A 27,196-nucleotide genomic window follows, 5' to 3' on the forward strand; every position below is an offset into this window, starting at 1 on the left:
TGATATTAGTATAATAGGCCCCATTAAAAAAGCAGTCATCCCAAACAAAAACAGTTACTTCAATAAAAAATATCTCAACATTGCTATAAATATCCAGAATTATCCTTATGAATAAAATAAGGATAAAATCAGCTCTAGTTTTATCTCCGATATATGAGTTTGGCAGCTTATGAAGCAAATGCAGTCTCTTTTTCCTCACTGGTTAACCACACATATTGATTTACTAAAAGACCAACTCGACTTGCTTCCAGATCTCCAGCTGGCGAAGCAACTAGCGTCACTGCCAGGCATTGAAACAAAAAAACGATGTGTCACAGATAATATAATTGCATCAAAATTTCACAGTGGCTCTCCATACCCTAATTTTTGGTCAGTGCAGTCAACATCATGCAGAAAGCATGGCAAGTTGATGGTTTGGCCAGTTTGTGGGATGAGTGCAGCAGTTTTCCCAGACTCGTCCCTCCTGAACCGGTTTGCCTCTGCCGCTCTGCATCCAAGAGGGAATAAAAGCAGCCAGTCAGCGGAAACTGGGTTTTGAGGTTTTGCCTTTATGGGAGGAAAAATGATTCAAAGGCTCGTCGTCTTTCCTGTCATTGCATGAGTGTTGTACAGATTTCGCTCTGCAACTGCAGCAAGGTGAAGTAGAGCCTTTGTGCTGCTCCATTTGTCTGAACATTTTCCATTTACACTCACAAAAGCACAATTTTATGGCAGTCTTAACTTCTGCAGGGGAGTTTTATTTTTTATGTCCATCTTATAATTTGTGGTAAATTGACAGCTATGCTGGCAACCCAGTTAAATGAAACCACTGACATGACTCAAGCAGAATTAAAACTACTTTAAATAAACTGCATGGTGGGATCTGTGTTTTAGCTGAGTCACCCTTGCTGCTGAGCCACTTAAACTAATTAATCCCACCTGGTGGTGCAGGCTGTATATGAAGGAGTCATGTTCACCATCAGAGGTGTTACTGTTTGGCAGTCTAACAGGTTAGATTACATTAAAAGTGTCCAAAATGTGCCTTAAGCTTATAGACACTGTAGCTCTCGGGCACAAGCTGGTTAAAAAATTGTTTCCCAGAAGGATTTGTAGCAGCTCAAAACTCTTCAGATGTTACATCTGAAGACACTTTAAAACTAAATTTGAGTGTTGCTCTTGACTCAGTTGATGATCTAAGCTCAGCTACAATGTAATGATAGTGTCTAATTACAGGCTGGTTGTTTGAAGGCTGCTGGAAAATGTTAACGTTAGCTTGTATGCAGGTCTGAGGCATGGCATACATGCATGTTTAACTATGTTTGGTCTAATTTAGCTGGCTCCCAGTGGATTTTTGTGCATGAACTCAATATGTCACAGTTAAGAGATGAAAAAGTCGGCAAAACACAGCTCTTCCTTCTCGTCTTGGGCTTTAATTTTCTCATCCATGCTTTGCTTTTAAGATGTTGTGTTCATGTTAGCTGGGTCATTTAAATGCCGACCTGTAGTTCACAGAAAAAGCAACTGCATAGCTTTTATTTAGATAGGTTTAACTGCAGGAACATTTCCTAGAACATGTTGAATGTGCTGAGATGCTGTTTTGCTATTTCATCTATGAAGAGATGTCAGTTAAAATGTTTAAAGGTAATCTAAAGTAAACATCCCCCTCCAAATCCGTGTTGCAAGAAGGTTTTTTTAATATATGATAGCCTAAAGAAATCATTTGTTACCTCTTTTACTCTTTGTCTGAATTCAGTGTAGTCTAAGTGGGAGTGGTGTAGACTGAAGCTCACTCTGTTACTAACATTACATTATTAACCATCTGATGTGGCTCTGGCATCAGTGGTGGAAGAAGTAATTCCATCCTGTTGCTAAGTAAAAGTATCCAATAACAACGGTAACTCCTGCCAGTTTTCAGTGTTTATTGTTATTATTGATATTGTTTTTATAGGTAGAGAAAAATTTAAATCCTTTTGCTTGTTAAGGTGTGGCAAATTTTACTTATATATATGAGGAGGTTTCACTTGTATGAGAATTTACATTTTATAAAGTAGTCATTTGTTTTGTGTGTAAAATCTAAAAACTGATGTAGGAAACATATATATGGACACAAACACACACAAAAAAGAATAATAATGCATAATAACCTTTAAATGTGTCATTTAAAAGTTCTAATGCTGTCTAGAAACTGTGCTATTTTGGGCTGTCTCAGACAAAAGAAATCCAATGTGGAAAAAATTGTGGTTTTTCCTTTAGTCATGGTTTCAGGACATGAGGTCATGTGAAGAAAGTTTTCATAGGACTAGAGTGCACCGTTACTGCTTGTATGGGAATTAGTAAGGTTAGCAGCAGACAGATACTGCTAATCAAATGCATTCACCATACAATGCTCACAGAAACCCCAAGATCTACATCTCAGACTACAGGCCTAGGTTAGCATGTTAAATGTTAAAGTTCATGACAGCACAATTATAAAAAGACTGAAGCCTCTTCCAAGCATAGTTTAGGTTTGCAAAGTTCCATCTGAACAAACCGCAAGACTTCTGGAACAATATCCTTTGGACAGATGATAATGAAGTGGAGATGTTTGGGCATAATTCACAGCACCACGTTTGGTTAAAACCAAACAGAATATCACCACAAAACCTTAAACCAAATGCCAAGCACGGCAGTGGAGGCATAATGATTTGGGCTTCTTTTGCAGCCACAGGACCTGGGCATCTTGCAGTCATTCAGCTGACCATGAATTCCTCTGTATACCAGATTATTTTATAGCCAAATGTGAGGCCATCTGTCCGACAGCTAACACTTGACCGAAACTGGGTCATGTAACAAGATAATGATTCAAAGCACAGCAGCAAGTCTGCAACAGCTTTAAATCTTCAGGACTGAAAACACATTAAGGCTCTGTTTAAAAACAGCAACCCGATCAATTGAAGATCCACTCCGTGTTAAATCTAAATAACTTCATGAATATATTTATAAAACAATTTTCAAATTGATTTTGTTTTCTTCAACTATTGGTAAGTCCTTGTTTTGACTATTCATCAATGAACTGCATACTTAAACCTTTGTTACAAGTAATGGTTGTCGAAAAGCGAGCTAAATATAGCGTTCTTTGCCCACACCCTGCCTTCATCTTCATTTCATGATTGTGTCACATTTGCCACAGCTTAGCCTCAGGTCTGCTGTATGTAGGATGGATTTCAGAACCTTAAGTGGCCAAGTGCTCAATGACAGACACTCATAGGTGTAAGTGTGATCGCTGTCTGTTCTCCGGGCTTTGACATTTCCTTCCCAGACAGTCCTGCTGTTATGTAAGTGTGAGATTCCTCAGGTGGGCAGCATCGACCGCTGCTGCCGAGTCACAGGATGACCACTACAAAGCATCATTCACTCCCGCTGCAGCGTGCACAAGTACACTCTAACCTTCGTTCCTTTCATGTGTGTGTCTGTTGCGTATTTCATTAACAGATGCTGTAGAACGTTGCTGAAAATACAAATTGAGTGAATCAAGCTTTAACTATGCCACTTTGTCTCATTTTACTGACTGACATGAGCCAGTGGACACCCCACAAATGGCAGGACCAAAGCCTGATTGGATGGTTCTCAGTGACGTTCGGTCTATAGTGTTTCTGCTGGTTTGTGTGAAATGAAGAATAGAAAAACAGTTTTTAAATATACAATTTAAAAGCACAATATTAGCTGAAACCTGCAGAACCAGCCTTAAGGAAGTGCAGCCATCTGCTAATTCCTGTTAAGGGTGAGGAGACAGAGACAAAATACACACTAATAACTCATGATTAAATGTAGAGTGATGTATAAACACATAGTGAGTGAAATGAGATGAACGAGGAAGAAATAGTGGATAATGGAAACCCTCAGCAGCTTAGACCTGTTACTAAGATATCGTTCATGGTCACCTGATCCAGCCCTATATGGTCCTCCTCCTGGTTTTACAGAAGAAGGACTTGAACGCTGATGGCTCTGCTTTCCATTTAATTTTTAAATATTCTAGGAACCACAAGTAAGACAGCACTGTGAGAGCGGAGTGCTGTGTTGAGATGATACAGTACTGTGAGGACTTTAACATAAAATGACCTTTTATGTGAATTTGATTCTGGATTTAAAACAAGAGGAGCTAAAATTGTCTCTCTCTCTAGTCTTTCCTTTCATTCTTCAGCCATCATTTTGCACTTGTATCACTTACACAACATCATGAATAAGACTGTAACTGTGCCTTCAGTTTGTTCATTGAAGATAGTAAAGATACCTGGAAAGGTGTGATTTTTGCTCATTTTTCCCAGAACCTCGATGAGGAGTAATCACATTTCAGAGAAGTGCTGCATATTTGGGCCTATGTGGGCTACTTATGACTCATTTATGGCACAGGACACCTGAAATCTGGTCTTTATGGGGAAGGCTAGTCTGAGGCAGCCAAACTCACATTGAGTAAAGGCCAAATGTGGCCAGATCTTTTTGTTTTATGAATTTATTTATGCATCAATTTGAAATAAAAGTTTCAACTGTAAATAAAATACTTTAAACCGGTAAAAGTAATCTTGTTGTGACCCTTCAGTCATAGCAAAAGCTTCTGGGTTGCATACTGCATTCAGCTTGTTCCATTCAAATCAAGCATGCTCTGCAGATTCAGGTTGTAAATGACAGGGCAATGCTCTTGTGCAGGATTTTCCAGACCTCTCTCTGCGCCAGAATACAAAGCTATTCATGATGATTTAAAAATATACCGCGGGGTGTGACAGATAATGAAGGAGGTGGTACTTTAAATTGTCCCTTATCGTTCTCCGGGATGTGTGACTGTGCTGCAATATCAATACCTGCAGTAGCTTCAGCAGCTCACTCCGGAGCGCTGCGCTGACTCCTCTCCCCTCACCCTGGTTCATCCAAGTGACGCTCAGTGACTTCTCCGCTTCCCTGCAGTAAAAACATGCAGGTCATCTCCTCTCTGCAGGCTTCACTTCATAGCCTATAACATCGGTTTCTTTACTTGTCATCCCTCCCAATCCCACTTGACAGGCATGCGCCATCTCCATCCCGATTGTTGGGTGAAAAAGTGGGCAGTTCAGGGTTTCATATCTGGCGTCACTTTCTCCCAACTCCCTCCTTTCTCCCCGAGCCTCTGAGTGTGCCGGTCCCAGCCACCGTTTACCTGCGCAGAGCATCCAGAGCCGCTTTTCCCGTGACAGGACAGTCGCACTGCAGCACGCTGACAGGCGCTCACGGAAAATACTCTTTACAGCAAAGAAGTGCAACCTGCATCAGCTGAGATGCTGCTGAGAGTCATCCGGTAGGCTTTCCCCCCTTCTCTCTCTTTCTCTCCCTGTGGGTCGATGGGTCAATGATACGCAGTAGATGATGCGGGTTGGTCTTTCCAAAGTTCTTTTGAATCTCCTGTGTCAGGTTAAATGGACGTATGATTAAAGACAATTATCCTCATTGCCACTTAATTGCGCTGTAGTAATTGATGTTCTCCGAAAGGTCCTGAAATTAGTTGTAAACCGCTGTCCCCCACTGTGTTTAAACCGTGTTTCTGTGGAGTCCTGAAATTATTTTTTACGCATGCACACCTATAAAGGTAAAGGAAATTAAGGATAACGGGCTATTTTAAACGCATTTACTATCAATTTGGACTCATACAAAGCTTCCCCCCCCTGCGAGCCATTCAAAAGCTTTTCCTGGGATTTCACACTCAGTGCTTTTATTTGCCCAGTAGGAACGAAAAGCTGCTTTTTGTTTTAAGTGCGTATTTTAACTCTTTACTCGCTGTGGTCCACCTCAGGTGGAGTTCAGCAATGGACAGGTAGAAAGACAGAGGGCAAACTGAATCATGAAGCAGACTTTTAAGGATTTCTTTCTTCTGTTTAATGGTTTTGTGGCTCTCTGGTCAGATTTGAGCAGATATAGAAAGCACTGGTGTGGTTATACTGTAATTTCATGACAGAGTAATCATGTTACCATCTTCCAGTGGGATGCCATCGAATTGCTGGACCACAACCCTCTTCAAATCCTGATTTTATATTGATCTCAGCTGCACAGCTTAAAGTTTAGTGACTGTCTTGCACAGCTGCAATTCTCTCATGTGGACAAAATCTGTCCACAGACAGACACGGGCAAACATACAACAGGAAAAACCCACAAAAGTGGCCTTCCCCTCTCTACATGTTAAGTTGGTCAGTGCACAAAAAATCACAAAGTGAAAACTAGTCACAGTCACAGCTGGTAAAAATGTGGCTCACAATCTATCTAGAGATCTGACCCAAACTGGAGCAATGAACTCTGCACTAAGTATAAGATGAAATGCGAAGCATGGTGGAGAATGGAGGGCCATCTGCTCAAATTTAGAGCCAGATATGTTGCTGATCCTCCACTGCACCAGTAGGTTGTTCAGCTAAAGCTGTAGTTACAGAAGTTGTTCTTGTTTTTGTTGTTGTTGTTGAGGATGAGTTGCACTCAGGTGTATAATTAGTTAAATAACAAGCCTTGCTCAGACCTCTGAATCGCTGCTCATGTCGAAATATTCAAAATGAATGAGCAATCCTGGCAATTCGAACTGATTATTAAGCTAGTGCATGTGACGGAGGACAACACATTTGTGCCCCGTGACACAAATGTCATGCAAAATAACCCCTGTGAGCCAAAAGCTCTGGCTCCAGAGTGCTTGAATAGCTCAGTTGCCATACCCACCTAGTATTCAGACCTTCTGCTTGTGAGGGGCAGCCAGTCAAAATAAGGTTTATTTAAAGGGGTTGTTCTCTAAAAGGGAAGGAGCTCGTTTCAGAAAGTAGGTAAACTGAAAGACTTTGCAGTGTTTCTAGCTATCACTCATGCAAAGCTACTTTAGTAGAGTCTGTGTATCTGAGCATTTAAGTGGACATTTGAGCTCAAACTGCAGGTGCCTGACTCCTGGGTATGTTTGCCCTGAACAGAGAAAGTGATGCATCTCAGAAAGCAGAGCCCACCTGATCCTGAACACAAGCGGAAATCGCCTCCTGTGTATAAAAGGACAGCTGTACAGGCTGCGCTTCATCTGCGGATCCACTGAGTCAAGCCTAGGATCAGGTGTTTGTGCAAAACACACTTTAATTTGTTCCCAGACAAAGTGGGTGGTGAATCAGCTGGTGGGTGGCTCTTCCAAAGTGGTCATCTTGTAGACAGGAGACAGACCGCTGATGATGTAGGGAGTTGGAGGTGTGGTGCTGAGTGAATAGCCTCATTTACCAACTCACTCTGCTGTTAAGTGTACAGTAGCCAGTGCTTATATTCAAAGTCTGGGTTTGATGTTGTTTCTGAACTGAACCACCTCCTTTGACCCTGCCAAGGTCTCCAAATGAAGTAAAGACTGACATTAAGTTTATTTGTTTTGAGCTGGATACCTAATTGTGTAAAAGTGGTTTCTGTCTGGCTTAGGTCAGGCAAATGTCATCAACATAAATGGATTTGTTATTAAGGAAAATAGCAGCAAGAATTTATACTTGTGGGAGTCGGTTATTCTATCACAACTGTCCAACTGAATATCCAGCTGCTGACCAGAGTTCTGGTGTGTAGGGCCAATGAATAAAATTTCCATTTAGTTAATATGGTTTAAACTTCTTCCAGGTCAAACATCTTGCCGAATGTTAATTGCATTAGGAAGCAGCTGCAGGATGGAGTACAAACTCTGTGCTTAAATAATTTTTTCATACACTGGAAAAAGAAAAGAAGTTGAAATAAATGAACAGGCTGCCTTATGTTGCATTTAACTTCTGTTTACATGCAGTCTGAAAACCGAAATCTTAAATATTAAAAGGAGAAGAAAAGAAGACAACATAAAAAATAGACCATAGTTACAAAAACTGTGCATTTTTATGGGACCTTGTTCTGTTTTATCCTGGACATATCCCTCCTAAAGCCAGTTCCAGCTCAGCACTCCTCCGAGCTTACAGCGCATCAGTCAAACAGGCATGTCTGAGCTGGCTAAACTAGGATCAGGAGCCTCTTTCTGGTTTGTGTGCACTGACACTGATGCAGGCTGCAGAGGAATGTCTTTGCAGCACTGACAGGGATGTTTGCATAAAGTTGATGAGGCTTATTTAACCCCAATTTCTTATGTTTTCTTTTCCATAAATGTGTTAGTCTGTAGCTGATTATTCCACAGGAGATTCTGGATTAATTGTCCTTTTTGGATAGAGTGCTTGGCTGCAGTTTGTGGGCCGTAGCTGCAATGGGTGGCATTGATTTCAGCTTGACTTGTCTTCACTGCTAACCTCACTAAAACAAGCAGACCTGCAAAGTGCTTGGCGAAGGCGAGGCCGAAAAATGCGGTCTAAAGACGGCACAAAACAACCAGCAGCAACTAGGATTTTCTCTGCTGTCATCAATCTGAAAGCACAAACCGGTATTTAAGCACACTGTCACATTATACCGTTTGAATCAGTGTGCGGGGTCTTAATGTGGCCCTTTCTTTTGTACAAAGCCTGCCCTAGAATGATTCTTAGTGCTTTAAAACTTCCTTCTCCATCCATGAAAGGGGTGAAAGAAAGAAAAGAGAAAAAGCAAGCAAGTGTGCCAGTGCCCTGTCCTTTAATTTTCCCTGAAGCCCTTTGTAAGGGAGTTGGTATGAAGTGAAAGCACAGTGTGCAGCTGTCCTCTTGGCCCGCTCCTCGATTTTTTTGTGAAACGTCTTCTCAAGAATACTAATAGTGATACCAGCACCATGGAGTCCGCCCAGCTGGCAAGAAAACAGACAACAGTTATTCTACCATCAAAGAAGGCCATTTAATTTGACACAAGTTACTGTGTGTGCCGACTCCTTACCAGGGATCTGCTTGATATACAGGAGGTCAATTCTTGTAGTACCGTACCTTGCAGAAGACAACTACAGGCTCTGAGGCTCATATTGAGAAGTTCATGGAAAAAAACTAAGTGATGTGATAACATATATGGCTGTTTAAAACATCATCTCAACACACACAAAGTCACTCTCCTATGCTTCACTATAGATTTCTTTAACGCTCTTTGCAAATTACAGCTTTATTGGATTGGTGGCATCAGCAAAGCACTAATGTCAGTGCGTGAGCTCCACTTTCCTTAGCTGCTAATGACTGCAATCACAACAAGAACAGTAAAAAATTAAGATTATCAGTGGTGCGATTGTTGCTACTGCTGGACTCAGTGTGTTGGATTGTCTGCGCTGGGTTGGGGTTTAAAATTTGGCATTGTAAAAACACACTGGTCTTCCACTAAGAAACAGAGATCCTGTTAGGCACCGGATAGTCATGCTGATTAGAGAGCGAGAGGGAGAGAGGAAATTTAAATCCACCAATCAAATGTCCACCAGCTGTCAGTTGCTTCCACCTGTGTCGCTCAAGCACAGTTACCATGGTGATGGCATTCTGTGTAACTCAGTGTATCCAACCGTCCAAATCACTCTCAAACGAGCTTCGCTCGCCTCTTGTGAAATTGCTTATATCCACCACACAGGTCTAAAAAGCATAAGGATCCCAAGACATTGCTCCACAGTATCTGTAATTTATTTATTTTTTTATGTTTCTGATGTTAAAATTGTGGTCGCAGGGGTGAGATAGAAATAGAGATCACTTTCATTTTTCTCCAGAAATCCTTGATCACTCAAATGCCTAAAGATCTAAAAGTGCAAGTCTGTTGACTTGGAGGAACAGAGCATTTGAAAAAAGACAAATTTTCCTATGAGTCAGTGATAAAATGACATGCGTGGCATGAAAATTGTGGCCTCTGCCACAATTTTATGTTTCTGCTTCTCCCACTATGTCAGTTAATCACTCGGTATACCGTAAATGCTAAACTTTCTTTTGAAAGAAAACACAAGCAGGCGTCACAGGTTTTTTCAGTCCTTGAACTGTGTTTCTATGACATAGGTTTTTTTGTACAGCAATATACAGTCAGATTGCTTGCTTTGCAATGGTCCCACCAGTTATTACTACCAGCCTCACATTGTACAGATCCTTGTCATGGTGCCAAAACAGTTCTGACCCATTAGGGCACAGAAGGAGACCAGGGAATCTTCTGGGTCCTGTGGTTTGTGGGCTGGGTCTTAATGTGATCGGGATTATTTAGGCGTCTATCGTTGATGCTCAGTCTAGTTATGCTGTTGCAGAGAGCATTCTTCTATTGGGGGAGAGTGCTGCCATCGTGATGTGCTGTTCGTTTAGGCTGAGCAGAACATTGCAGTATAATGAGATTATTAATGGTATTTACTCCAGCTTTAAGTGTTGTGGCTGATGTTAATATTATAAAGACTTGTATTGTACAGTGTAAAATTTCTGTTTTATAATAAAATAAATTTCTTATCTGACAACTTTAGGGAGCAAGATTAAAGGTCTAACCTTGCACTATCAGTGTTTCTGGTGAAGTGTGAGGTTGGTCGAATATGACACTGACAGGAATACTGATGAAATATCTTGACGAATGTTGAAACTGTCCAGTATTTAATTGTTTTTCAATGACGGATGAACGTTTGTATCTCTATTACGGCCCAATCAGGAGGTTGTGTGAGGTCGCTGTGGACGTCTTGCCACGGCTGCTGGGTTAATAACAGGGCCAAGCTGGTGACGGAGAGCTGGCAGGATGCCGCTGGGCTGAGACGCCATGTCATTAGCTCCCGGAGGTGATGAATGACTTGTGGTCAGGAACCTCTGCTTCCAGCTTCCTTTCGAAAACCAGAGAAGTTGGTCTTTTATACTGTATGGCTGAGCTCTAGGATTTTTTTGGGACACGTGTGTTTTACTCAGAGCTTCTGCTCCAAAGTTACAACTTAAAACAAAAGGTCTTTCTCACAAAATTTTACAGTTATTGTATTTTTTTAATGTTTAAACTCTGTTGCCAGTTTTCTAGTGTGCTCAGCTAAAACTAACCCTGACTTGTAGGAAAAAGGCCTGCTGTAAATTGTAGTTTTATGAGAACCATAATGCTCAGTTTTTGTTGAAGCAGTTTCACTGAGGTGTTGAGGCCAAGTTTATGGTAATTTTAAAAGCTCTGGCATTATACTGAGACCTGTTTCTGACATTTTATGGGATAGAAATTACATTTGTGCAGCTAATAAAACATTATTACAGCTCCTTTATGTCAGTGGAATAACACCAAGTCTGTTCAATATAATGTGGATAGTTATTTCAGTCTTTCAACTGATATCCTGAAAACTGAAACTTAATCCCTCAGTTTTCTTATGTGTCTTGGACATTTGTTGCTTCTTATGGGTTAGATAAGATAAGATGAACCGACACAACATATGACCTCCGGTGTCAGAAATCATTGTACTTATTAAAAATCAAATATTTGTGAAATTGAAACAATATCTGCTTTTCCTCTTCATTGTATTTATTTTTTATATTTTACTGTGTTTGCCTTTTTAATCTCCACAGACATGTGCAGATACTTCCACTTCTTTATGCAGTCTGCCATCTCACACTGGCCTTTCCCACCCAAACTGTACGGTACACATACGGTACGTGTCTACATTTTCCCCTGATCACTTTTTGATTCCATAAACAGAGAGTACAAAAGTGCATTGAGAAGTGGGAGCATGATTCACTTTTCTTTTCTTTTTCTTTTTTTCTTTTTCCAGATGAGGTGGAGCAGCTCCACGTGAGCATCCCGCACTCAGGACCAGTTGTCGCTCCACTGAGCAGCTCCATTTCCATCCCTTGTGTGGTGTCTCTGTCCCCCGTCTCCAACTCCACCTCCGCGACCCCTGTTGTACCGAGGGTCAAGTGGTCAGTCATATCAGGTGGGGTTGAAACGCAGATCTTAGTGGTACGGGGTCACAAGGTGAAGGTCAATGAAGCGTACCGAGACCGAGCGGCGTTGCTCAACTACACCTCTTTCCCTGATGACGCGTCACTTTGGTTGGGAGATCTGCGCTCCGGCGACTCGGCTCACTACCGCTGTGAGGTGCAGCAGGGCCTGGAGGACGCCAGCGACCTTGTGGAGCTCAAGGTCAAAGGTAATGCGATGAAAGACACGGGTCATTAGTAAAGTTTGGGGGGGGGACGACACAGAATTATTAGAGACTGTGTTTTTTAACTGCAATTCTCAGAAAAAGAAGAAAAAAACCCACAAGAAACATGCTGACTCTGCTAAAACTCTTGTGTTTTGAAATCATATTGCAGTTTGATTATTGGTTCCACAATGTGATTTTGGTAAGAAAATATCTGAATCTCTCATCTTAGTAGAATCCACTGAAAACTGCCTGAACCCAAAGATATTCAAAGCTTGAATCCTCTGTGGTGATGATAATTAATGAGTTGTTTCTAGTTGTGTAGCTCAGTTTCTTTCCATTTAGTAAGATGTCTTTGTTCCAGGAGCTTTTCCAAATTATTGACTTAAAACAGTTGAAACAGGTAACACAGTTAATGTATTTGTAGGTATGTTATTATGTGCATGCTGTGTGTGTTTTTAGGTGTTGTGTTCCACTACAGAGATGCTTTGGGTCGGTATGCCTTCACCTTCCATCAGGCCCAGAGGGCTTGTGAGGCCATCGGGGCACGAATCGCCACCGCCGACCAGCTGCTCGCAGCTTATTACGACGGATATGAGCAGTGTGACGCGGGCTGGCTCGCAGACCAGTCTGTCAGGTATTTCGTTACCTGTGTGCCCTCTGTATCATGCTCACAGTACAACTTATTAAAAAGACAGAGATAGATAAAACATATCTTACAGGCTCATGCAGCTGATATAGATGTTTTTGTTGTTTTACTCGACTTATTTATGTAAGTTTGTAATCACTGACATCTTCATCAGTCAGATAGTGTTTCTGAGCTTGCTTACTTACAAAGTATAGTGGTAACGTTCTCCACCTGCCCCTTACATCTGCTTCACATCTCAATACTAATTACGTAATACAAACATGAAATTATCTTACTATGGTAGCAACATTACAAAACCACCCACCAACCTCTAAATTGACCCATTTATGCACCTATAACAACTTCATTAGCAACACACTGTTCACCCTCTTTAACTGTATAGTGCAAGATTCATTTCTGTTAAACATACACCCATACATTAAAGAGCCTCTGGAAAAACCATGACAATAAAATCTAATTTATATGAATGACACCATCTAACAATGATGTAAAAAACGTTTTATATAGTAGAACAGGACCTGAGTATTGCAGGGGACCCACAAAACTAGTTTACTGTATTTAGAGACTATATCAAAAATGTAATGTCAGTTAAATAACTGTATAAATGTACTTAAGGCAATGAGATTTGAAACTATGTGTCCAACCCACAAGATCAAAATGGCATGCCATTATATGCGTTTTTGTCAGGTGCATGTTGTTGATATACATAGGTAAATTATAATGCATGTAAATATACAATCATAGTGAAAGTGGAGTTATGAAATCCTGTTTTACCATCCATCCATCCATCCATCCATCCATCCATCCATCCATCCATCCATCCATCCATCCATCAGCATAAACAAAGGAAACAATAAAGTAGCATGGGCATGTAGGCTTTTTAGTATGATAAAAAAAAACCCGACCCAGACTCTTAAATAACATTAAAGTTATTGTATATAGTTATTGTTATATGTAAATACCTTATATAATTGTGTTGCTCTATAAGTATCCATGTGTGAACTGGTTATTGAGCAACCACAAAGTTAACGTGTCATTACGTCACCAGCTGGTAATGTTGCAGATTTACCAAGCTATCGCCAAATGCAGCGTTGATGTTATGTCACATGTTTGTGGAGTCTTAAGTGAGGATGATGATTGTTTTGCTGCTTTGCTGCAGATACCCAATCCAAGTGCCTCGTGAAGGCTGCTATGGAGACATGGATGGGCAACCAGGAGTGAGAAACTATGGGACAATGGATCCAGATGATCTGTTCGATGTTTATTGTTATGTAGAGGAAATTAATGGTAGGAATTATAACAGTTTAATAACTTCTATATGTAAATAGGAGGGTTTGGGTTTTTTCATTTTTTGCCAGTAGGCTTAATGCAATAATAATACATCTGACCTAATTTGAATGTAAGTCAAATTGTACATTTTACATTTGCAAAACGGTGTTAGGGATCTTTGATGGACAATAACCATAACAATGATTCTATTTACCTCAAACATATAATTATATGTTTTTACTTTCTGTGGTGTAATGTCATGTGTCACATCAGATAAAAACATGCCACTTACTATATATAAATATCCATTATAAATTAAGACTGGCAGATAATTGTAGTCGTGCCAGCATTTCACTCACTTGTATCCAGAAAAAGTAAAAAACTGAACAAATTTTCTGTCTGTAGGGGAGGTTTTCCATGACTTCATCCCACAGCATTTAACATTTAATGAAGCGCAGTCGTACTGCAGAGCTGCAGGGGCAGAGCTGGCTACAACAGCACAGCTTTACTTGGCTTGGAGTGAAGGACTGGACCGTTGCAGCCCTGGCTGGCTGTCTGATGGCAGCGTGCGGTACCCCATCATAACCCCAAGGGAACGCTGTGGGGGCCCTCAGCCTGGCGTCAAAACTCTCTACAGATTCAGCAACCAGACTGGCTTTCCAGAGCCATCCAGCCTTCATGATGTTTACTGTTTCAAAGGTGAAAATGTTGTGCCTTTAAATGCAAACTGTTGATTGTTAATTGTTTGACAAAAACTCTAAAGTGGACCTTTTATGATTTTCCCTTTTTTGGCTCATATTTACTCAGTTTCTCTCTGGGATTAATACAGTTTCTCTAATTTGATCTGATTTAACAAGACCACAGTTTGATATAATAAAATCCTGCTTTAGATTGCAATAAATACCTGGATTCAGACAGGGCTGGTCTGTAATCTATATGGGGGAATCTGTATAAGAAGATAACCTTAATATGGTAATCTCAAACACAGCTTGAAACTTGGCTTGAAGGGAAATGGGCCCAAACATATTGATCTAGACAGATAATGAACTGAGAGTTCATACCAAAGCCCATCATCAGATAAATAAGCATTATTTTGACTATTATGACTCATGAAAAGCTACTCTAGAAGAGAATAAAAATATGATGTTGGAACAATATGTAGTGTAGTGTATGTAGTGTATTTAACAAGAAAGAAAGCAAAACTAGATTAGTTTGTTCCATATTTCACATGTTACATTTAATTGTTTGTCTGCTCTCTGCAGAAAACAGAAATGCTTCCACTGACTCTCCGATGGACTATGTGGGCACAGAACCTGAAGACATTGAACACAATGTTGTTATTCTTATGGAAAAAGATCAAGAACTTCAGTTGAACCAACTAGCAGAACAGGTGGAGCGAGAGGCCCAGAGCATGCTTGAATCATTGCCTTATTTTGCTGTCACTGTAACTCCAGAAAGCCCGGTTGATACACACCCAATGCTGATATCAGACACAACAGAGTCACCCCGCAACACCACGCCTACACTGCACGAGCCGCTCGACCAAACTTTATCTCCCACAGAAATGAGCTACGATTCCCAGCATCCTACAGCACTGATGAGCAGCACTATCACAGAAACCTACAATTCAGCACAGAACACATCATTTCTGCCCACTGATTACAATGAAACATATTCCAGCCAGAACTCGAGTCTCACCTTTCAGCAGTCTGAAAGACCCACATTTGAGCCTGAGATGCAGAACCAGACAGAGCTAGACACAAACACTGAAGTAAACACAGAGCCATCTGGAACTCTGAATGAGACCAAAGAAGTACAACAGACCACCCTGTCTTTTAACAAATCAGAACCCAACTACAGTGAGACCGACAGCAACCGTACTAAAGAGGACAGTTTATTGGAGGCTACTACTTTAACCTTTAGCCCCATGGTTGAAGTGGAGCTGGAAGAGACCCGTGTAGACCCTGAGCAGATGTTTCCCTCAACTGAGGTCTCAAAAGAAGAAGAAAAAGAAGAAGAAGAGGCAACACTTCTTACACAATTATCCCAAACTACTGAATCTACTCCGGAGGTGCTAACCTCAGTGTGGGCTCCTGTGGATGGTTCTGGAGATATTTCTGAAGGTATGTGCATGTCCCACAAAAGTTCAAACATTATTATCTTAGATAAATTACTTTCTTGTCAAGAGTTAGGCTAGCATGAGATATCCATGTCACATTTTATGTTTTTTTTTATTATAATATATTGAAAAACTGAAGAACTAAAAGGGTTATATTCTGGACTACCTTCTGGCTAAGAGCTGTAACGTCCTGGAGTTTGGTCACCTATGTGAAGAGGGCAGATTTTGTTACCATCTGACAAGCTAGCTGTTTCCCTGTTTCTAATCTTTTTGCTAAGCTAAGGTCAGAGATTGACAGTTGCCTTTTTGTTTCTTCTAAATTTTCTCATCCAAGAAATTAAATATACTTCTCAAAACAATACGTAGCTCCAAATTGTTCTATGCTCTTTTCCAGAAAGCAACCTTGATATGAGTCCAGTCAGTTTAATCTCCGCATCAGATTCCTCAACTTCTGGCTTCACCACTCACCCGTCTCCCATTGCTTCTGCCAGCAGCACCCATGCTGAACCTCAGACAGTGGTTCCACATTTGACACCCTCGTCTCAGTCACCCCTTTCTGACAAACTGGGCTTGGATATTCTTTCCACAGCCTCACAGCTGTGGGAGTCCTCCATATCTAAACAGGAGGGAAGTGGAAGCTTAGAAATTGAAGACACGCTCAGTTTGGAAAATGAGGATAAAATGCTGCCCACAACAAAATCTGAAGACCTGCAAGTGTCTGGAGCAAGTTCAATGACCACTCGCTCTCCAGACATCTCAAACACTTCTCACTCAACCACCAGTTCGCCCACAGCACTATATCTAACATCAGGCTACAGAATGTATTTGGATACTGTGACCGATACTTATGAGGAAGCAAGTGGTCATGTACCTGATACAGTTAGGACCACCCTTCGAGAAGACATTAAATTTGCTCCAACCTTTGAAGGTGAAGTGTCTTTAACTCTTGAAGAGGAAGCCAACATTTCCGTTTCTCTGGAAAAAGAAATAAAAATTTCCCCAACCCTTGCTCTTCAAAAAGAAGCAAATGTTTCTTTCAATTTTGAAGAAGAGAACATTGTTTCTCCAACACATGACTTTGAAGAAAATGTTTCCTCAGCCCATGAAAGTAATGCTGTCCCAACTGCTGTTTTTAAAGAAGAAGAAGCTAATATTGCTCCTACCTTTGAGTATGAAGGAAAGAGAAATACTTCTTTAACCCTTAAAGAGGAAGCTGATGTTCTCCCAACTGCTGTCCTTGAAAAAGAACCTAATCTTTCCTCAAACATTAGCTTGCAAGAAAAGGCTAACACTTCCTCAACTCTTGAAAAAGAAGCCAATGTTTCTCCTACCTTTGAGTATGAAGAAGAAGCTAACACCTCTTCAACCCTTGAAGAAGAAGCTAATGTTGCTCCTACCTTTGAGTATGAAGAAAAGGCTAACACTTCCTCAACTCTTGAAAAAGAAGCCAATGTTTCTCCTACCTTTGAGTATGAAGAAGAAGCTAACACCTCTTCAACCCTTGAAGAAGAAGCTAATGTTGCTCCTACCTTTGAGTATGAAGAAAAGGCTAACACTTCCTCAGCTCGAGTCTTTGAACAAGCTAATGTTCCTCCTACCTTTGAGTATGAAGAAAAAGCTAACACCTCTTCAATCCTTGAAGAAGAAGCTACTGTTGCCCCTACCTTTGAGTATGATGAAAAGGCTAACACTTCCTCAGCTCAAGTCCTTGAACAAGCTAATATTGCTTCTTCCTTTGAATATGAAGAAAAGGCTAACACTTCCTCAACCCGTGTCTATGAACAAGCTAATGTTAGCACAGCTTTTTTTACTGAGAAAGAAGCTGATGTTTCCTCAGCCCTAGAAGAGGATAGTGATGTTGCCCAAACTGTTGTGCTTGATGAAGACGAAGCCAACGTTATCCCAATCCGTGTCTTTGAAGAAGAGGCTACTGTTGCCCCGACCCTCGAAGATGAAACTAATGTTTCCCCGACATCTCAAGAGAAAACTGATGCCCCTGAGGACTTCACCATCTTTCCTTCCAGTTCTCAAACATCCAAGTGGGATCTGTTGACCAGCACAACTCAACCCCAAGAATCTCTCAATGAGTACAGCCAAAAAACCTCCACGGCAGCTTCAAGTTCTTCTCGAGGTACAAAGCCCACAGAGACAACCACTGTCACCACCACAACCACAACCGCAGCTACCACCACCACCACACACCGGTCCAGACACACCTGGAGCCCAACCACCACCACCCCCAAAATTTTGATACCACCAGTGGGTCGCGCTCTGGAAGATGTTGACATTACTTTCACCCAGCCGCCAACCCTGCTTATCATGCCCAATGGGAGGGCAGCCGTAGGCGGTACTGGGAAATCTTCAGGTAATGTTAATACCACTCTCATCAGTGTAACCGTCCTCTTCCTGCTCGACACAGTGATGCACTAAAACTCCTCGTCTGTCCTCTGCCCAACCTGCCTCTGCTCCATTTTCTGTAAAACACCCGTCCTGCTTTTCAAATGACTTCCCACGTTTGTTTCACCTGTTGTCTCAGCAAGCCCACTCACCCTTCTGACTCTTCCCACTTCCCCTTAAACACTCCTTACTCCTCTCCTTGTGACTCCCACGCTCTACCCTCCAAGATACTCACACTGGGACAGCTCCCATTTGACATTTGTCCACAGTCCAGTCTTGTTGTGCATGATGTTTTTTCCTCATCCAAAGAATGACTTCTGTGAAGTACTGTATTTACTAGTGTGTTTGAATGACGGGTTTCTTCTCCAGTGAGGGCCTGCCAGAGTGATGGTTATAGCTTAATTCATCAGATTTTATTTGTAAATCATCCATCTCTGCACCAAACAGGTGCAAAAGATATTCCCACTAAAATAATTTTCTTCTTGCTATCTTTCAATTCTCATAGTATCTTTTCCATTAATTGGGAAGCAACATAATAAGGGACTTAATCGTTCTCTGGAAAGTAACAATTACTTTGAATGTAACAGCACTGACCAATGAAGCTGCAGTAATGCTTTATATTTAAGTCTTAACTGATTTTCTTTCATTGCTGTTTTAGTCACTGTGGTACAAAAAGCACAGATTACTATGTTTACAAGCACAAAACCTTTTCATTGTAGACTGCACGAGTGTTTGCATTTAGCAACATGTTCACGTGTCCTTTATCATTAATGTTTCATACTCAACTTAAGAATTGTTGTTTAATCACAATTGTTCTAGATTTGTATTGTGTTTTTAGGTCTAATACTTATAAAGGCAACAAATCTTTATTAGTTTCTTGTCTTACCACAAGTTGATAAATGTATTACTTCGTATTTCTTTCCTTTGGTACATTCGTTTCTTCGACTTCATGTGGCAGCTGTGGATATTGATGCACTGTATGGAAGCTTATTTGTGCCAAAAAAAACCCAACCAAACAAACATAAAACACAGTTCTCATGGTTAATTTTGACCCTCATCTTTTAAATTAAATATTTTGAATTTTAATTCTCTTATTTAAAACTGCACTTTATTATTCCATTGGAGCACTTGGCTTCCACATAATCAGGTTTATTGAATCTTCAAAAGAAGCAGCTGCCACTGTGGACTCAACTTCAAGAAATATGGGAAAATTTAAGACAGAAACTTATTTAAGAGAAAAGCTACTTTTAAGCTCTAACATCCACCAGGTTACCAACAAACCATTTAAGGCTTGACTGCATTTCATCAAACACAGTTTCAGAAACTGGAAAAAGTCAACCTCAGAGTTCTTCTATTAAGATTTCCATGTGGGTATGTCAATAAAGGCCACTGACAACCTGGTGAATGTTAATATTGTAGGAAAATAATATTCAGAATAATACAGCTTTTAAAAACAATTAAGATATCGTGTGGATCTTGATAAACAAAATATTTACACTGAAAATCTTTACTGAATGTAGAATTTGAGGTAAAAAAAAAAATTGAGAACAGTGGATCCGAAATCACAGCAAAAGTAAAAAAAAAACAAAAAAACAAAACAAAATCACAGTCAGATCCAACTTGTCTCATGATGTAGCAGTAATGTTTATTGCCCCGTGTGCACTCCTGACAATGTGACAATGTCTGGGCATGCTCCTGATGAGATGCCAGGTGGTGTCGTTGGGGATCTACTCCCAGACCTGAATCTCAGATAATGTGTGGGTGAGTCAATGGTATCAATGCTTTGGTTCCCCAAGAACTGCCTATACACACCGGCCACCCACTCTCAAACCAGAATGCGTAATGTTTGTCACAGCTTTTCCAGACTCTTTCACATCTACCACAGAAGCTCAGTGTGAACGAATGCCAGTTGAGTTGTACGATGCTGAGCTGTGAGGACAAGTCCCAGTAAAAGATGCTGTACTGTAATGCCACTCTCATGGAGTCTGGATCTGATGGTTTGGTCAGAAACATGCACATAAGTAACCTGCTGGAGGTTAACGTTTTTGATAGTGCTTCTCCTATTCCTCCATCCACATTGGAGCAGATATCGGTTTTGCTGCTGGCTTAATGCCCTTCTACAGCCCTGTCCAGCTCTCCTCACCTAAAAACGTGTGTCCTGGTATCTCCTCCACACTCAATAGTCACAATAGTCTGTGGCCACCATATGCCAAACCTTATTACTTTCATTTGGACCCAAGCAGGCTTTACTTGCTGTTGTTTTAAGTAAAGTGTATTTATTTTAAGTAAGTAAGCAAGCTTTTCATGGATTTACTCCTCAAATGGACTCATAATGATGAAAAATATGGAAAGCATGTGCATTCTCCAAGCTGCACTTTTATTACAAGACAATCTTCAAGCACCCAAACTGTTTCCCTTCCCCCAAAAACCTCAGTATTACATAGATTCGTGCATGCAGAAGCCTTTCCTATTTCTCATACATAATTTCAGCTTCAGTGCCATAATTAAGCTTTTTTTGGGGTGAGTAATAATCTTTATACAATGGACTCTTCATGGTGATAAAATACTGCAGTCGGCAGCCTAAAGAGGAGAGGAGGCAGAGAAACACAATGAGAAAGTCATCAATCATTCAGTAATTGAAATTACTAACCTTGCATTGTCGTCTGCAGACAAGTTATTGTTGTGTTGTTTGACAAAAGGGAAGGAAATCCGCTCACAGATGGAGCCATGAATCTAAACTCTGTTTCTGTTGAAAAGCAAACAAAAACAAGTCTCAGATGTGAACACCGTCACAGTATAAAGTTTCATTTTTTGATAGGTAAGACTTGAAAGGCACCTCAGTGGTTTTCCATCCACCATCTGTGTATTCTTCATCAAAACTGAATGATGGTTTTACTTTGAGTGCACGTGAATCTCATTTGATTCGTGTAAAGCAGTTATTACCTTTCATACACACGATCTGAGCAATGAAAGAGATTTCTAAAGAGACCAATATGTGAGTGTGGGGATAATGACAGGCAGCACATAGTTCTTGTTTACAGGGTGTCAAAGGAAGCAAACAAACCAAATCCACTTGTAAAATGTTTAATTCCAGCTTGAACACTCATGGTTTCGTTTTTCCTTTGTTTTACAAATTTAGAAAAGCAAAATGAAGCTTCAGAAGTGTTTTTCTCTTTAGATATTATCTGATTGTGACAAATATAACAAGATGCCAGTAGACATTCCCCAGCCCCCCTGCAGACCCAGAACTAGATAAGCGGTTAGGAAAATGGATAAATATACAGTACACCCGAAGTATTCACAGTGCTTCACTTGTTCCACGTTTTGTCCTGTTACAGCATTATTCCAAAACTCACTAAATTCATTTCTGACATTGAAATTCTACATACAATACCCCATAATGACAAAGTGAAAAAAGTTTGCTTGAGATTCTTGCAAACTTATTAAAAATAAAAAACAAAAATATAGCATGTACATAAGTACTCACAGCCTTTGCTTACGACTTTTTTGAAGAACGTTTAGCAGCACTTAAAGCCTCAAGTCTTTTTCACTATGATGCTACAAACTTGGCACAACTGTTTTTGCAGAATTTCTGGAGCTCCATTGGGTTGGATGGGGAGCGTCCTCACAGGGTAATGCTGTTACTCTGTCAAAGTGAACAGAGTGGGTTCTTGGTCACCTCAATGATTAAGGCCCGTCTACCCCAATTGCTCAGATTGGCCAGGAGGCTAATTCTGAGTCCTGGTGGTTCCAAATTTCTCCCATTTACGGATGATGGAGGCCACTGTGCTCATTGGTACAATCCTGATACAATCGTGTCTCGGCGATCTACAGACAGTTCTTTGGACTTCATGGCTTGGTTTGTGCTCTGGCATGCACTGTTAGCTAAGAGACCTTATATAGATAGGTGTGTCTTTCTAAATTGTTTCCAGTCAACTTAATGCACCACAAGTGGACTCCAATTAAGTTGTAAAAATGTCTGACTTTGATGAACAGTGGAAACAGTATGTAACGTAGTTAAATTTTCAGTGTCAATGCAAAGGCTGTGAATACTTTTATTCTTTTTGCAGACGTGTGATGCAAACAGGGAATTTGCAGAGTGCCTTCTGGTGGACAAACTATGCAATGTCAACACTCAGCACGATTGAAGGGTGTTTCTTTAGTTTTTTCATCTTTTTTAAATTTTCACTTATTGGCCATTATAAATGTACACAATTCAACATTTTAATGAAAAGCAGCAGCACGTCCGAAGGTGGTCAGTTGAATATTACTGTCAGATGACTTTAAAAAGGGCATGTCAGTGGGTTTTTCTCATCTCATTTTCTCATCTTTTGATGAAATGGTAAACAAAGCAAACAAAAGAGTTCATTGTACCAATGGCACATCAGCAAATCAGAGCATACCGCTTAATAAAATGACCAGTGGGCCCTTTTTAAAAAATTGTTAGAACCACAGGGCTCCGTATTATAGGACCACACCCCCCTATTAACACATCTATGTCTAGATTCCCTCTTCCACAAGATTTTTGAGAGCGTTTATTACTAATGAAGAAATGAAGAAGAAAGAGAAGGAAGCATCGCACACATGCCAGACGAAGATTTGAAGATATTTTCCTCTCACGCCATGCTGTAAAGTTTCTCCTCTGCTGCCATCTGTTGGCTAACATCGACCCTGATGCCCTTTAGTTTCTAAATGGTTCCTGCTATATTTACTTACAGCTGTTTACCTAATGTAAGCATACGTTTTTCAACTGCCTTCTAATTAACACAGGCACCAATGAGACTTACATATAAATGAAGGCTGTCTTCCTGTACATGTGTAATTATTCAGTTACATAACAAATGAGTCTTTGACCAGTGGTTTCAGGTGCACAGTAATTTAAAGTTGCCCTCTGTTGTGTTTCAGATGCCTGTTTGCTCAACCCCTGTCTTAATGGAGGCACCTGCACGGACAGAGGCGGCCACATTAAATGCCTCTGTTTGCCGACGTATGAAGGAAAATTCTGTCAGGCTGGTGAGCTCGCTTCTGCTCTTTAATGGCTGTTTAACGAGATGGGAATCAGCCAGAAGTTTCCAAACAAAAAATAAGCCAAGCAGTAATTTTCTCACAATGCAGCCTGAAGTGAAAATTATATAATTATTCAGTATAAAAGCCTGCGGATACATCTGAAGACTCTTGTTGGTTTGGCTGTCCTGTTCTCTTCTCTGTGATGTTTTCAGACCGGGAGCGATGTGAACCGGGCTGGGATAAATTTCACGGTTTCTGCTATCGACACTTCAGCCAGCGTCAGAGCTGGGAGGCTGCAGAGCAGCATTGCCGTATGATGGGAGCTCACCTGGTGTCCATAATGACCCCTGAAGAACAGGCTTACATCAACAGTAGGTTTCCTTAACACATTTGGGAATGAGAAAACAATGTGGCTTTCATTTCTTCCCTCATAAAGTCAATCCCACGTCTTCCTCAACAGACAACTACAAGGAATACCAGTGGACCGGTCTGAATGACAAGACCATTGAGAATGATTTCCACTGGTCTGATGGGAACCCACTGGTGAGGAGGTTTTATTATGTGTGCAAAAAACAAAACAAAACTGCAGAGTACATCAAAGACAGGGGAATGCTCAAACTGGAGAACCAGACACCCGGTGTATTAATTAAGATCTACTTTCTATTTAGCAAGATTCCTTTTCTTTTGCAGCCACGATAACTAAAATATATTGTTTCTTTGTGTTTGCTTCGTGATTAATTTTAGTTGCCTTGTAGTCTATTTACTAAGTTACTTGGAAGTTTTGATGTCAGATTGCATGTTGTCTAGCACCTGTGCTTAGTTACATTTTTCTGGGTTCTAGAACATCTGAGGGTGACGGAGAATGAAACACTGATGCATTTGCTAGGCAGGCAATGAGATGTAACCGTAAAATTAAACCAAAGAAGGCAATTATGTCAAGTGGTAGCACATACACCAAGGGAAAAAAAAAAAAAGACACAGTGAAAACAGTGAGGAATCCGGCAACTCCTTGTGAATAAGGGAGCATCTGAAAGCAGCACATCTGTAGGTTATTATTTATGATGGCCAGGATGATCATGAATGAAAATCTATTATGCTTTTCTTTTTGAAACCTCTTATGTAAGACACAAACCAAGCAGGATGCAGAAATGCACCAGACTATTAGATATTAACTACCTCAAAGACGAAGAGGAGAATGAAAACATTATGTATATTATGCTTTTTCAACTATTTCTGTTGTGATTATTTTTTCTTTGCATACACATAAAAATAACATACATAACTCATACCTCACAGCTTTATGAGAACTGGTACAGGGGTCAGCCAGACAGCTACTTTCTCTCCGGAGAGGACTGTGTGGTGATGGTGTGGCACGATAACGGACGCTGGAGCGACGTGCCCTGCAACTATCACCTCGCATACACCTGCAAGAAAGGCACCTGTGAGTAACACTAACGGGACGTCATTAAGAGCACTTCATTACTTATTAACTCCCTCGTGAGCTTGATGCTTCGAGCTGTTTTCTACTTATTCTGGCCCAGAGAAGGCACTTAAGCATCTTAACTCCTCCCACAGCCTCCTGTGGACCACCACCAAGGGTCAGAAATGCCTCCATATTTGGAAAAGCTCGACAGACTTATGAGACCAACGCAGTGGTGCGCTATCGGTGCGCAGAGGGCTTCCAGCAGAGGTTTAACCCCCTGATCAGGTGTCTGTCTGGAGGGTTCTGGGAGAGGCCGCAGATCCTCTGCTTGACTGGTGAGATAAGAGAAAAATCAAGAAAAGACACGAAACATACCTTTAATATTCAATAATTTTTTAATCATAGCTGATATGAAGTGATTAATAAATGTTAAATTATAAGGAAAAAAAAGAACAAATTCAGTCTTAACCACTGTGATTTTTTTTCTAATTTAGAGGACGGGGGCCTGCCGTCAACGACCGACAATGATTTTGCTGCAGCTGAAGCTGATTTTGAGGCCACTAAAGAGACGCTGCAGTACTGGGACATCAAGTTCTAAAAGTCAGCCGTGCTCTTCTTGTCTTGCTTTCTCAAACTTTGTTACTGTAACGTGACAAGGTGTAAAGAATCAGGTGCTTTTTACCAATGAACCAATCAAAACAGGATAAAAAACCCCACAGAGGCACAAAAAGACACAAAGCAAAACTTCCCACCAGCCAATGAGAACAAGACTGAGTGCACAGGCAGGGAGATGAAACGCCCTATTTCTTGTCCTTTGTAATATTTTCTACTGTGTTTGGATAAATATGCTTTAAATGGTTAGCAAAAAAAAAAAAAATTCTCCCAGTGATTTCCTGTTAAATCCCTTTGACCGAAAAGAAATAAATGTGTGAACTGTTTGTTATCAGGTCAACTCTAAATCTGTTTTTCTCATTGTTATATCAAGAACCTTTTAAACAAAATGGTGCTAAAGTCTTTGAGACATTTGTAAAGTATCCAGTAGAAATGTTTTGCTGTTCTTTGTGTCGTCTTCCTTCTTTGTCAAAGATTCCTAAAACTCCAAAGTGAACCTTCAACAAATGCTCAATAAATACTGTACATAGATTCCTTTTCAAATGATGTCCGCATTTTCCAGAGAGAAACTTTTCATGTCCGGCAGACGCAGTTTTGTTCGTCAGCTTTATGTTGTAATAAAGTTTTGTAGAACAGAGCAAAGAATAAACCTTTCTCCTATTTCACCTTCAGTGCTGTGTGTAGACTTCATGTCATGTAGTGTATTTTCTGCCATTGTGTTACCTAAAACTACAGTCGTGAGAAAGAAAAGTACACCTCTGTCAGTTCTGAGATTGTCCGCATCAGGACATTAAAAAAATCATCTGGTCCTTAGCGGGTGTTAAATTTATTTAAATACAACCTCAGATGAACATCGTCATATGACATATTACAGTGTGTCAATATTTATTTAAAAACTAAGCCAGAATGCAGAAGTAGTGTGTGAAAACACTGCAACACCTTAAATCTTTTCTTTTCAATCATTCTGTTGGAGATTTGTTGTTGTGCTCGAGGTCATTGTCCTGCTGCATGACCCAGTTTCAGCAGAGCTTTATTTGTCAGACAGACGGCCTCACATTTTACTTTACAACACTGTGGTACACGGAGGAGCTCATGGTCGACTCACTGAATGCAAACAAGCCCAAATCATTAGCCCTCCACCACCGTGCTTCACAGTTATTTGTCTGCCATGAACTTTGATTTAGCATGTTAAGTGAGGCCTTTGGGGATTTTTTCTTCTCTTGCACGATCTGACCTTGGGTTGAATTTTCTGAGACACCCACTGCAGGTAAGATATGATTATTTGTGCTAATACACACCAGTAAGAGTGTACTTGCAGTACAGGTGAACTTGGGGTGAGATTTTTCACACGCTGATTCTGTATCTTGGCTCAGTATTTGTTAAATACATAATGTAATGGTGACTAATGTCATGTTTTTAGTTTCCTCATTACCCCGATCTTGGCCTATTGAGAAAAAGATGATTAATGTTCTAATTAATGTTCTAATATGTAAAACCTGTGAACTGAATGAGGGTGTACTTTGTTTTTCAAAATTGTATATGCATCTGCAGCGGCTGACTTCTCAAGTACCAACTCATCCTGGTAAGTTTATCCTTCCTCTGTTTCTATGTGATTCCACTTTAGTAAGATATACTATAGACTGTGTTTTTAAGTAGGTTATTTTGTTAACATGAGGAAACTCTGAGGATAATATGGCTGCTCATTCTTTAGAAATAAATCATCTTCATATTTGCAGCTTACTGAATTCTGACCTGTTTCACCTATACCATCTC

General features: G+C 40.5%; 1 protein-coding gene across 1 annotated transcript; it reads left to right on the top strand.

Annotated features, from left to right (window-relative positions):
• The first annotated feature begins 5,137 nt into the window (after positions 1–5,137).
• On the top strand, positions 5,138–26,094 carry LOC116320048 (brevican core protein). The gene is made up of 14 exons (XM_031739556.2): positions 5,138–5,284; positions 11,373–11,455; positions 11,576–11,953; positions 12,410–12,584; positions 13,756–13,883; positions 14,271–14,564; positions 15,128–15,988; positions 16,379–18,349; positions 23,287–23,394; positions 23,601–23,759; positions 23,849–23,931; positions 24,685–24,829; positions 24,964–25,146; positions 25,306–26,094. The coding sequence occupies exons 1-14, from the start codon at positions 5,265–5,267 to the stop codon at positions 25,407–25,409; spliced, it is 4,692 nt and encodes a 1,563-aa protein (XP_031595416.2). The 5' UTR covers positions 5,138–5,264; the 3' UTR covers positions 25,410–26,094.
• Positions 26,095–27,196: the final 1,102 nt, after the last annotated feature.

Source organism: Oreochromis aureus, linkage group 22 (assembly GCF_013358895.1).
Source record: "Oreochromis aureus strain Israel breed Guangdong linkage group 22, ZZ_aureus, whole genome shotgun sequence".
NCBI classification, from domain to species: domain Eukaryota; kingdom Metazoa; phylum Chordata; class Actinopteri; order Cichliformes; family Cichlidae; genus Oreochromis; species Oreochromis aureus.